Source organism: Athene cunicularia (genome assembly GCF_003259725.1).
Source record: "Athene cunicularia isolate RWA chromosome 1 unlocalized genomic scaffold, athCun1 chr1_part2, whole genome shotgun sequence".
Classification (NCBI taxonomy): Eukaryota; Metazoa; Chordata; class Aves; order Strigiformes; family Strigidae; genus Athene; species Athene cunicularia.
In genome coordinates, this window is record NW_020799092.1 from 22,798,719 (window position 1) to 22,811,949 (window position 13,231).

A 13,231-nucleotide genomic window follows, 5' to 3' on the forward strand; every position below is an offset into this window, starting at 1 on the left:
CTGCTGGAGCCTGTACGGGGCTGCGTCTGCCTGCGGGCCTCCCTTCGCTCCCCGCGGCGCCCCCGCGGCAGGGCTGGGGGAGGAAGCTCCCAGGGCTGCGTCTGAAACCAACTGGCTAAAATAACTCTTTGTGGCATAAGTGGTTGGTTTTCTGCCTTCCTCCTTTTTAGGGAATTCGGGTTTGTAGCCCAAAGGACTGCGTGGGATTGGTTCCCGCTACCCGTGTGGCTGTATGCTGGGTTGTCTCGTTGGGACTGTCACAATCTCAGGCAATGAAATGCTGCCCTATAGGCTAAAAGTTTGGATCCTTTTACAGTTTCTTAGGTGACCTTTGCGTTTTGGTCGTGGTCTATAAACCCACTCAAGTACCAAAATTAAAGCTTGTCTTTGGGCCTTTGCCAGCAAAACAGAACTGATATTTTGTTAAATTGATTGAGCTTGTGCTTCTCTGTTGAGTAAAATGGGAGATGGGAAACAGGTTTTGTTGGTTGATAAAGGTGAGGAAAAAATTGAACATACTTTAAACATTGCTACTCTATCTGGAGATATTATCATGGGCTGTGAAAGCTGTCTGGCTCTGTTAAGTTATGTTCTCCAGAGTTACTAAATATTGCATTTTGATAGGGCTCCACACCATGTGGAAGGTCCTTCACTGGTTGGGAATCTGTATATTGATCTCTAGGTTGCTTTTTTAAATCTCATGGATACCACTAAATCTTAACTTTTTAAAATAGTAGTAATTGGGCATGTAGCCATAGATGATGCTAATTTGTGACAGATGTTGTACAATTATGGAACAAGAAAAGATGTACACCACTAAAGACCTTGTGGTGTAAGGCAAGCACCAACAGGTGTATACAACAGGTGGGAGAAAACAAAACATTAATTGGGTGTTATTCATTAGTGTGACAGTGATAGCATCACGAAGAGCCTGTCGTTAATAGTTTTTGCAGAAACAACAGCAAAACCAACACAGCATTTGGAAGATGTGGTGGAGCTGTTTTTTTTCAGATTAATTTTCCTGTCATTCTTACGTGGGTTGATGTGTTTAATAATACTTTTTCAACAGGTGCTCATAGTGGACTGAAATCTGTTGCTTTTAGGTTTTATATTGTAAAGACTGAAATGTGTTCCTGTCTAAAAGTAACAGAGGTAGAGTTAATTCTGTAAATATGAATGTTATGGATTTTTTTTTAACAAACCTTTAGAAAGAGAAGTGTATGTCAACAAAGTACTGAGGAGTATAAGGTCAGCAAACTTTTTCTTTCACTGTCTTGGCATACCATGTAGCTTTTTTGCATACTTGAAGGAATCCTGCTCATCATGAAGAACCCAGTCATTTTTCAATGCTTTTCCTGAAAAATAAATAACAAAACCCTAGTTATCAGAATACTACAAGAATGAAGGTAACGAGATCATCCAGCTGTCTCCTTCAGTGTTATCCTTTACACTTGCACTTTTACTGAGCTTGGTTAATCTCTACTCTCCAGGTACCTGTTACATACGTACAGGCTTTATTCTGTACAGAGTATTCAGTATATATTGTTATTTTCATTTACAAGTTTGTTCTGTTGCTGTTTAAAAATATAAGGAAAGAAAGCAACAGCCCTCCCCAAGACTTTTGACCGTAAAAACGTAGGGTATGGTCTGTGTAGTCTGTGTCAGATAACATTGTAGGGGTAATGTGATAATGTGTTGTAAGATGTGCAGTATTGGAAATCCATTGAAATTACTGTCTTCACCTTCACTGTAATTCTGCAGAAGTATACACAAAGATTTTTAGAGGGCAATGTTAGATTAACTGGGTGACAGAAAAAGCACAGAATGAAGATAAGTGGTGAATATGGTAGTGATGAGTCGTCACATTCCTTAAAATTTCAGTTTGAGGTATTATAAGTTTTAATATGAACATACTGTGTCACTTTTAAAACTGCATGTTAGGTTTTCAGGCATGAATTGGACGCCACAGAATTGTGTATTTCTATTAAACTCCAGCAGATCTTTGACAAGCAGTGTGATTTAATTTTTTGTGTGTGTGTGTGTATTTTTGTTTGAGTTTTTATTATTTTTTTTTTATTTTAATGAGTGCTTATCATAGAGTGTATTTTCCTTCTTTCTCATAGTTAGTCAGAAGGTCTCTGTCTCAGTAATGGAGAGGCCCTACATATTTGCCACTTTAAGACAGATACTCTGCCTACTTTAACTGTTCCTGAGCTTGGACCTATTTTGTAGGAGAGTTGCTTTTTAGGAATTCATATACCTACTTGAAGCTTGTGTAGGTAATATCTTATTTTGTCCTATTTCTATCAGCCAATTTGGCGTATAGTTGCTAGACACAGTATATTTATTTGATAAATAAGTTTGATAAGTACAATTTTGATTAGTACAGTATTTGATACAAGTGTATCTGTGTGATTGCTTTATTTAGTTAAGTGGGTGTCAAACTACCTTTCAGGACAAAATTGGAGATATGCTATCTTTTATTATTCCATTTTGTGTGGTATGGAGAGAGGAGGAGGGATAGACAGATTTTTTTTTTGATGTAGAGAAACACCTCCTTCAGGCACTGAAATATTGCTGGCTTTTCTAGTTTGAAATGGCCAAACATACAATATCTTTTTGATCTATTTAACATCACAGCTACATCACCAGTGCCGCTTTAACTGGTAATACCTAACTGTACTGGGATGAAATGTACTCCTTCAGTGTACAGTTGGGACTTTTTGTTGTTTATTAATGCATCTGTCATTCTGATATCGAATACTAATCTTGGTTTTGTTACGATTCTTGCTATTTAGATTTATATGGGGAAGATTAAACTTATTTTTGCTTATTCTTAGTCAGAAGATGTTTATGGCCACAATTTACTAGAAGTTGAAGGTCTGTTCCTAGATTTCTGTTATATCCTCAGGCTAGTTTCCCAATGCCAGCGCTTACAGTCTGCTCTTCTCAACAGCCAGATATCTGCAATGTGTTTATGCAATCTATATTTCATCTGTTCCTTTCTTTTTTGAGCATGGATGCGTAGTAACACTAAACATTTCTGATTTTAAAAATCTCTTACAAGCAGTTTACTTCTCGCTTTTGGCTAACTTGGTTGGAGAGGACGTATGTTTCTTCTTTTCAACCTCCCTGTTGGAGCTACCTTGTCAACTTATGTCAGTGTCCTAGTGACGTCCAATATCTGTGGCTTTTAAGTTTTCATAGCTCCTTGAGGAAAGGAACAGCTTTGAAGCAATATTCTACGCATCATGAATCTGGCTCTTTTGCATCTCTTAATTTCCCTTCGCTCCAGAGCTATGATATAGGAGGATTGCTGCCTCTTCCAACATTTGGGTCTGCTACTTTTAGGCTGAGGTAAAAAAATCTGGTTAACTGCATCTAGAGTGATTCTGAGGTCTTTGTCCCGCACATCCCAGATCTGGGAGCAGGATGTCGATGTGCTTGGGTGGGACCTGTAGCAAGCATTCTTTATTTGTTTAACCTCTGTGCTTCACCCACCTTATACATCAAGTACTAATGCTAGCCATTTAAGCTTTACTTACTGTTTAGGAACTGATAACCTTAGTCTGCTCCTTTTGTCTCTTAGTTTGGTCTTTGACTTTTATTAACAACTCCCTCAAGCCTCCTGTCCTCTGACCTATCCAAAGTCTCTGAAATAGCCTGTCAGGAGTCTTGATGTGAGAAATTTAGCTAAGGGAGATTAGAGAAAATAGAGAGAAAAATAACACTAACTATGGTTTGGGACTCCTAACTTTTAGCTTATATCACATGCTCTCTCTCATTTTGTGTTGTAGGCCCTGGCACTTCTGTGTTAGCTGCAGCACCATCTGTGTTGCAGCAGCACCGCCAAGTTCATCATGCCGTGATACCTCATGGAAAAAGTGGACGATCCTCTGTTAGTGGCATCGTGGCCACTGTCTTTGGGGCTACAGGTTTCCTAGGACGCTATGTTGTCAACCGTTTAGGTAATATGCCCCAGGAGTGCTAATTAAAACATTAATTGTTTAATGAAACTCTAGGGTTTTTTTCCAGGTTGCAGGATAATCTATAAAACTCTGGCATTTTGGATCTTAAAAGTGATATGTATGATATTTTCATAGTGTTTGTTCAGCTAAAGTGCCAAGATGTGGCAATTAGTAAAAACTGTTTTAATCTAGGAAATTTAGAATCTTTTGAAGATGGTTCAAATCATTAAAATAAGTCATTCCCTTTCAAGTACTGTTTTTCATTCTGTAAAATGCAGATCTAAGGAGAGGTACAGCATGTAGTCGATTCTTCAGGTTTTGGCCTTATTAGGACATTTTACTAAAATGTTTGCAGGAATTTGATTGGAATTCTTTAAAATTGCCCTTTTGAATAGAAGTTTTAGAAAATAACTTGCTTTTTTTTCCTTCTCCTTTCCATGCAACTTAAAGAATGCAAATATCCTTAGATGTGACACCTTTTTAGGTATCATACTATGGTTACAGCACACAGAGCAATTTTTTTGTTGTTGTTCTTTGTTAACAAGCTTCTTGCAGGCTTCTGTATTTTGTCTTACAAGCTCAAATATTCAAGTATGTCCCTGCTTAATAACTCCAGTGATGTAGGTTCAAAAACTTACTTCTACTTTTAGCTTTGCAGATAACTATTCAAGATATCTATATTTATCGTGTTTTAGTGCCAGAGAAAAAAAAAGTTTTGTATATTCAGAACTTGATTTACTTAAAGTTATGTAGTACTTTGAGATAAATGAAACTTTATTTTTTGAACAATTAGGTCGCATTGGATCTCAAGTAATCATACCCTATCGCTGTGATCAGTATGACCTTATGTATCTGCGGCCGATGGGTGACCTGGGGCAACTTCTCTTCTTAGTAAGTCTTTTTCTTTGGCTTTAGATCAAATACAATACCATTGCTATACAAGGAAGTCTGTTAATCATTCTCAAAGTCAGAACTCCAACTATTGTTTAGCCTCTAAATGGCAATGGTGTGAAAGAGCTTTCTTTGATTATGCCTATTTACACATTATCTCATCTTTTTCCCATTTGATGTTCTGGTTACAGGAGTGGGACTGTAAGGACAAAGACTCTATCCGAAGAGCCGTGGAGCACAGCAATGTGGTCATTAATCTTGTTGGAAAGGAATGGGAAACAAAGTAATTTTCCTTTTTTTTTTTTTTTTTTGTTCTATTTAGATAGTTATGCACCAGGTATTGGATATTGTAGCCATGTTTTACAGCATACATAGAGGAAGCAGTGATGCTGACATTATTCTTGACTTCTGTGAAAAGGCAAAACTGAAATTTTGCATATAAAACTTCTTCCATTTCTTTAAATGGTTAAATAGAGTCCTGGTTATGATCTGCTCTTAAAAAGTGCATTCTTTTGATAATTTTCTAGTGTACAACTTCTGTTCTCTCTGAGAACATTTAAATGTGTTGTTTTCATACACCATTCGTACAGATGTTTCATAGGTGTCTTCCTATAGTTGACAAAGGCTCTCCACTTCCTGTAAGCTCGTATTTACATTATTAAGAAGTGGCGTAGTGATGGATTGTAGCCTGCTAGAATAAGTTTCTCCAATTCTCTGGTAAACGTTAGCAAACAGGAATAGCTGATGGAGAGTTCCTAAGATTACAATTAGTAACATCATTCCGTGATAGAATTTTGGCACAGAGACTATTAGCTACATAAGCATTTTTAGCAATAATTAAAAAAAAATTATTAAAAAAAAGTTCCTGTTTGAAATCCATTTTAAAAAATCTCACTTTTTAAAAAATTTTAAAAATACCTATAGGAGTCTCATTTTTTTGTGTGTGTGCAATTATATCCACTTTATTTAAAGCCTTGTGCAGAATTGCCAGACAAAAGCTCATTAGTTGTGTGATATGCCTTTATACGGTACACAGTTTTGCTATTGTTGTGGGCAGAAACAAATGTAGATATTAGTTTCATCTGCATTTACAAGCCTAATACCTTTGTTGCTCCTTTTGGTGAACAGCCATTTGATGTTGAAATTGTAGAATTAGTAGTCAAATTGTATTAATAGAACTAGTGGTCTCAGATTGTACAGTTATTTTTCTTAAACTAGGTGCTTGCCAACAGACATACCATTCCAGCTGTTTTTTGTCTAGTCAAATATCAGACTTAGCTTCTGGGAGACACTTTGATGTCACATTCAAATTTGTAGAGGTACTTTCTTTTTCTGATAGTCACTTAGCAATTTGTCCCACTGTTGGAGTCTGTAACATAGATTATTTGAGGGAAAGCCCACCAAACCTAAACTAACTTCGGTCTTGTGCATCTGACAAGGTTTTTGATTCTTTTTATATCTTCAGAATTGAGGATATAGGTAAAAATGTACAAATCAACCTGTCAGGATTGTTTTGCATTATTATTAAATTATGAGCATAAGAGTTCAAATGCTTATTGCTTTCAAAACAGAAGTAATTTCTTTGTAATGTAGAAGTGAGGGAAGAAAAGAAAGTCTGTACAGTTGGCCCAAGAGCAATGTAAACTCTATTTATCTTTCAGGTACATGTTTCACATGTGCTTCTACTTTAAAATTTCTGAACTTGTGTAAAAAGTGATTTATATAAGGGAGAGTTTCTTTGTTTTTGAGAGGAAGTGTGATGACAACAAGAAAAAGTTTCTTTCTAGTTAAAACCCCCCCAAACCTTGTCACTCTGGTCAGTTTTAACAGATTCAAAAGCAGAGGAGACTTGATACGTATTAAAGACTTTATTCAATTTGTATTACACAGATGTTCTTACCATGTATTTTATACATGTTGGTATCACTGGTGGTGCTGGAACATTTGAGATAAAATTCTATGGTATGTTAAACGTGAAGTCAGACTAATCATTGTAATCATCCCAAAGTCTATGAAAAACTCACACAGGAAAAAAAAAAAAGTAATGTTAGAAGTAGAGATCAGTCAAAAAAAAAAAAAGCCTGACATTAAATGCTTTCCTCCTTGCCTGGTACTAGTGTACAGTCTCATCTGTGTATATGATGTTGTTTAAAAACTCCATAGTTACAGGAGAGATGTTGTTCGTTCTTGTGTGTTTCTAAAATCTATTTTTGTGAGTAGAACAGGAGTGATGGTTCCCAGGATCAGATTAGTTATTGAAGGGTCAAAAATAACTTTTTATTTTTAAGGCTTTCTTTAGACTCCAGTGGGATCTGAAGAGCTGTGGGAGTAGATAAGGACAGAGGGAGAGAGGCATTTGGACGAGATGTTTGTTACCCAAAGCAAATGGAAAAGATGGAGCAGGGTGCTTACAAGGACAATATAAAGACATGAGAAGCCAGTTCTCTTTCTTGCAGTCTTGGGATAGCTGGAAAGAATTTTGGGATTGCTGCCAGCCTATAGTGTCAGTTCTGCTTGGAGACAGAGCTTCTGTATTGTTCTTGATCAGATGCCAAACTAGATTAGAATTGAACCCCCTAATTTAGGCCCCTTGAATGCCATAAAGTGAGTGGAGTTGTTCTTTCTGCATACTTCTCCCTAAAGTCCCTTACAGCTACTATGAAGTGGTTCTAACTGTTTTATCAATGCAAAATTTTCCATTTGCATAAGTACCTGTGTGTTTTTTGGTCTGTTTTTTTTTTTTTCTACTTCCCCAGTACCTAGCATCAGCCTTAACTTAGGCTGCTCAGAAATTTTGAGCTCCTTTGTAGTGTTATTGAGTGCATCAAAACAAGTCAAATTTTAAGCAGGTGTTGAAATCTGAGCAAAGCTGTCTTTTTACAAGATGCAACACTTCTCTTAAAATAATCTCGTTTCACTTGGGAAGAGTTTAAGATTTGTCACAGACAAGTGAGCAAGAGGATTTTTGTCATACTGATTAATCTTAACAGGTGAAAAAGCAGACAGTACTAAAGCTGTAATTGAAACTTACTGTTGCATTTAATTTTCCACTAGTTTTTATCATATGAAGAGTCTCTCATGAAAGAAAGTTTATTTTCTAGCATCAAGAGAGGTTTTTGAAATATATTCAGGTAATATGTAATGACTGCAGTTTGGTTGGTAGGTAGCCACTGTTGATTGCTCTTAAAGTAAAATTTGGTTTTGCTTTGTTGTAGAAACTTCAGTTTTGAAGACGAATTTGTAAATATTCCTAAAAGCATTGCGCAGATAACTAGGGAAGCTGGTGTGGAAACACTCATTCATATCTCTCACCTGAATGCTAGCATGAAGAGTCCTTCCAAATACCTCAGGAGTAAAGTAAGTCTGTAATCCTTTTGAATATATTTTTCTGAGAGCCTGCTTTTTGGTTTAGGCTTTTTTTTTTTGTTCCCCCCAACTGGATCTGTTTGAAGGAAATCTGTGTATGAATTTACTATGAAATGTTTTCTGCAGCTGAGGAATTTCTGAGTTACTGTGCTTGTTGGAGCTAGAAATCCTCCTTAGTACTTCATGTGCTTTGAAGGGAAATAGATCTTGTATTCCTAAAAACGCTTTCTTCTATCTTTGTATATCTTTGCATCTAAAATTACTGTCACTAAGAAAGAGGAACTAGTTTGATGGTTTGGGATCCAATATCAGGCCTAACATCTAAGGCTTGGAGTGACCTAGCAAAGTAAGTAGTTGATGCCAAAATTAATGTTACAAAGGCCTATCAGTATCATGATTACAGGCCCTTGGAGTGGGATTGTTACCTGCTCTTGTACAAAAAAATAAATATGGTTTTGGTATCCTAATTTTTTTCTTTACTAGGAGGTATAATTTTCTATTACTGATTTTGTTTGTTGTTTTAATATAGCTGTTGTCCCAGTTTCAGCTATTTTTGTTTTGTTTAAGCTCATTGTACTCTGCCTTGTCTTTAGTATAAAAACTTTTTAAAATCAGGGTTAAAATTTGGTCGCTCTGAATGTGTAACAACTCTATACGATAGTTAGGCCTTACTATATTGGCCAGTCCCATGTGGAGAGTAGATATCTCCCACTGAAACTTCTTACTGTACTTAAGCAGTTCTTGGAGTGTTCTGGTAACGTAGCAGGGGTTATGTAAACCCTTTGTTTTCTTCCAAGCTCTGGTCTGACATAAGCCAGAGAAGTACTTTAGGCTTCTTCCTTTTTGAGCTTTGTCACTTTAAATTACTAGCGAAGTGACACAAATTTAAGACTGTATTGTATCTCAAATAGAAGAAATTATCTAAATGTTTGTGACACTTCTGGGACGTTCTGTGAGACCTTTATCTTAGCATAGCATCTCAGAGATCAAATGGCTCAGATATAAATAATTTTCGTGCTACTGATGGTGTCATTTCTTTCAGTGCTATAGTCAGGATGTGTAAAGTTCTGAAAAGACATCTTCGTCTGGTCTGTTCAGAATGGATCTGATGAATGTGTTTATTTTAATTGAATGATAGGCTGTTGGAGAGAAAGCAGTGAGGGAAGAATTTCCAGATGCTATAATTTTGAAGCCCTCTGAGATGTTTGGGAGAGAGGACCAATTTCTCAATCATTATGCAAGTATGCACTCTTGAAATAATAAAACAATGTATGATCTGTATACCTGTCTGTAGAGAACAGAGGAAAAATGTGATTTGCTTTTGAAAAGCAGAGGTATATTTTTATCAGAATTGTATTTTGGTAGCTGAAGATGTGTTATGGGAAGCATAATAAATTTTCATCTCGTGACTGAATTATTTCTGAATCTAGTTATACTTTGATTTTTTTTTTTAATTTGGATTGTTCTGAGCTAAGGTCTGGTCATCTTAACCCTCAAAGTAGTTTACCCTGAAAGTATTTTTTTCAATTTGATAAGGCTCAAATGTAAAAATTGACCTGAGTTCTTATGGTTTCAGAAGCAACAGCAAAGACTCTAATGTATTGTTAACGAAATTGCTAGACAGAATAGAGTGGAATCTCTATCTTGCCAAGTTGAAATATCTCCCAACCACTTTTAAGTAAATAGTAAATACAGCCTCGCCATCATTGTTAATAAAAAAACTAAATGTGTGTTGAAAAACCGCACTACTGAAATTGGATGGTAATTCTTTCCAATTTTTTTTAAAGTCAGTTTTCAGAAGAGATGCACACTCAGTATTGGTTATTTGCTTACTGAAAGGATTCACAGATTTTATTCTGAAGTTATGTATGTGTCTTTCTATCAGACATGCGCTGGTTTGGTGGTGTGCCTCTTATTTCTCTGGGCAAAAAAACAGTGAAGCAACCAGTATATGTAAGTTTTCAATAAAACAAGACAATCCCAAATCCTCTCTGTGTATGTTGTGTTGGTTTATTCTTTTCCCCTTGTAAATCACTTCTGAAAGAGGAGTGTGTGCATGCATTCCTGTTTTTCTGTTGGTAATTGTCTGAATTTGTTTCTCACAGGTGGTTGATGTAGCAAAGGCAATTATTAATGCAATTAAGGATCCTGATGCTAAAGGAAAAACATACGCCTTGGCTGGGTAGGTTACTTTTCTGATTCCAATTAACTGAAGTACTTCTTTTTGGTGTCATTTTTTGGCATGCTGCACAGTACATTTAATTTCTCCATCCATGCACACAGTTTGAGCTGCAATAAATTCCACCTCCTTTTTGGGAGGAAAAATGACTCAAGCTGTTATTGTGAGTACTCTGAAAATCCTAGTTTGGGCCCCATTGCATTTAATGTTATGTATGTGCACACAAAGAAATAGGCAAGTCTTGGGAAACATGCTAGACAACATAGATGGGGAGAAAATTCGGCTAAAACTGTGTGGAAACCACCTGGAATTAGAATGGCTAGAGACAGTGATCTCTTGGAATATTTTGTGTACAAAAGTTCCGAGTCAGAATTGGTCATCAGCATTAAGAATAAACATGGCAAATGCCAATGTAATAGGTCCATGTTTTGATACTGTGACATAGCACTGGAACTGGTCTTCACCCAATATATGCGGTAAAAGGAACATTAGATTCTTTGATAAAGAAAATAATTGCTAATTAGTCGAGATACAAGTGATGCTGAACAGCTCTCTTTTTTCCTGTTGCGTGCATATCTCTGTCTTTCCTGCCTTATACACTGACAGTGTGCGTAGTACCTGGATTTTGCAAAAGGCTTATCCAAGATTACATTGTTTCTTCCCCTGTTCATTTTGTGACGCAGTTGCAGTGACAGCTCTTTATTCCCCTAATGCAGAGAACATTGCTGGTTCATCTTTTACTCATGTGATGTCCTTTTCTTCAGTGCTGTAACTGAGCTGTTGAGGAAGATGTTACCCTGGCAGCTAGGCTGGCTGTGCTGTATGCTGATGTTCTGGAAAAGGCAGCAAGCAGGTCTTCAACTTTTGGATCATGCTGAGGAACTTCTCAAAAACTAGCAGAATAAGAGAAAGAAGCTAACAGTGGTCTGAAAGGACTACTGACAGCAACAATAAGGTTATTAAGTAACTCGAAACTGCTTTCAGATCACTGGGATGGTAAAGTGTCACAGTAAAGAGCAAGTGGAAACAAATGCTAGACAACCATTCAAAACTGTTTTTTGTAAATCAAAAAGAAAAGATATATAGGTGTCAGATGGACACAACTAATGCAAAAGTACAAACTGTGACTGTGAGTGACTATTTTATCTCTTGGGGGCAGACTTGAAGATGGATGTGTATCCAAAGGTGCCTGTCTCAAAAGGGAATGATGCCTGTTTTTTATGTGCATCTCTTTCTCAGCAGAAGCAACTGCTCCAACTGCAGGAGAGATCGAGAATTACACACTAAATAGAACATTATTTGCAGCCAAATGGAAGGGCAATTGGCTAAACTTTGAATGCATTGTTATGGTTTCAAAGTCTCATTTTTTGGCAATTTACAGAAGGCCAGGAGGTCAGTGCCCAGGTTTCAGAGGCAGCAAAGATGCCAGGCTCTCACTGCAAGGAATACGTTTTCAGGCACCTAACAATGTCTGAAAAGACTTTGCATAAATGATGATCTAAACCAAAGATCCAAAACAGTGTTGAAAAACCAACAGAACTCTGCAGCATAACCCTAGACTTATAGCTGTATGAGATGCTTTTTTTATTCTTTTAAAAAGGAGTTACAAATTTGAGTTTAAATACTAATTTTGTAAAAGAGCATTCTATTTCTGTGGTTGTTTGTGGGGTTTTTGGTGTGGTGGTGTTCTGTTTTTTTTTTTTTTTTCCTTCTTACTATATGGTAGAATAGTGTTTTAACTATGACAGTTAGGGGTGTTGTTGCTGTTCCTGAATGGCTGAGTATTTTTTTTATGCTTCTTTACCTGTTCCTCTCTTTCCCCCATGGCATTTGTTTTGCTTCATCCACTCATTAAATCTTCCATCCTGAATGCTAATGCTCTCTAGGGCTTGCTGTCTGCTAGTATTGTGATTAATGTAATGATACTTCAGTGTGATCCTATTCTTAGTGAAGTTTTATTGTTAATTTTTGCTAATTTGTAAAGGAACAAACAGTATTTATTTTCACATTTTTAAGTTTGGCTGTACTATACATCCTTATGTGGTTCTTACGCAGCAGGAATAAAAGTTAAATTGGCTTATACTACCTTTGGATAGGCATGAGGATGTTAGTAAAAAACCCTCTAATAAGTAATGAAAACAGAGGGGTTTTATTTTCTCAGCTGAGTAAGTAAATTTGATACTACTACTTTTTGCTCTGTTTCTCTTGTAAGTTCTATTAACAGAAGAAAACTAAATATCTTGGGTTTGGTGGTAGTCCTTTAGTTTAATTTGTTTAGTGTAATTTCAGAAATGCAGGTTTCTCTCAGGTTCTATAATCCAGCCACCTGGATGAAATTGATAAAAGAGTTTTGGGTGCTAATTTCTAAATCCTCCCAAATATGCTGACCTACCTTTAAGTATATCCATTGGAATGTTTTGCCCTAATTTGCTTTTACAGACTAAAGTAGTAGCCATTTGGGGTTCTGTCTTTTTTTCCAACATTTATCAAAAAAATGTTTGTGGTTATTACATTCCTGTTCTTTCTGAAGAACATGTTAGTTGAAAGCTCAGTTTTCATGTGTGCAACCTCAGACTTTGACATTTTTGAAATTTTGGGTTTATCAACTGAAATTCATGTTCTTTGTATCAGAGTTCTGGATTTTTGGATTGCTTTGTGTACTTGGACAGTTTTGGTCCTAGCATGAACTTTTTATTTTTTTGGGGGGGGGAGGGGTTTGATTCCAGCAGTAATTCAGTGTCTTTTATTAAAAAAAAACAACACCAAACCCCCAAAACACCAAACCAACAACAAAACCCAACAAAAAAAATGCAGGGGGGGGGGGGGG

The 13,231-nt window shown here is 36.5% G+C and overlaps 1 protein-coding gene across 1 annotated transcript in view; it reads left to right on the forward strand.

Annotated features, from left to right (window-relative positions):
- NDUFA9 (NADH:ubiquinone oxidoreductase subunit A9) overlaps positions 1–13,231 on the forward strand; it is a 32,750-nt gene that overhangs the window by 12,772 nt on the left and 6,747 nt on the right. The window contains exons 4-10 of the mRNA XM_026864232.1: positions 3,798–3,968; positions 4,762–4,859; positions 5,051–5,142; positions 8,075–8,216; positions 9,364–9,466; positions 10,111–10,178; positions 10,331–10,407. Coding sequence (XP_026720033.1) covers positions 3,798–3,968; positions 4,762–4,859; positions 5,051–5,142; positions 8,075–8,216; positions 9,364–9,466; positions 10,111–10,178; positions 10,331–10,407 — 751 coding nt within the window. The remainder of the gene's footprint in view (positions 1–3,797; positions 3,969–4,761; positions 4,860–5,050; positions 5,143–8,074; positions 8,217–9,363; positions 9,467–10,110; positions 10,179–10,330; positions 10,408–13,231) is intronic.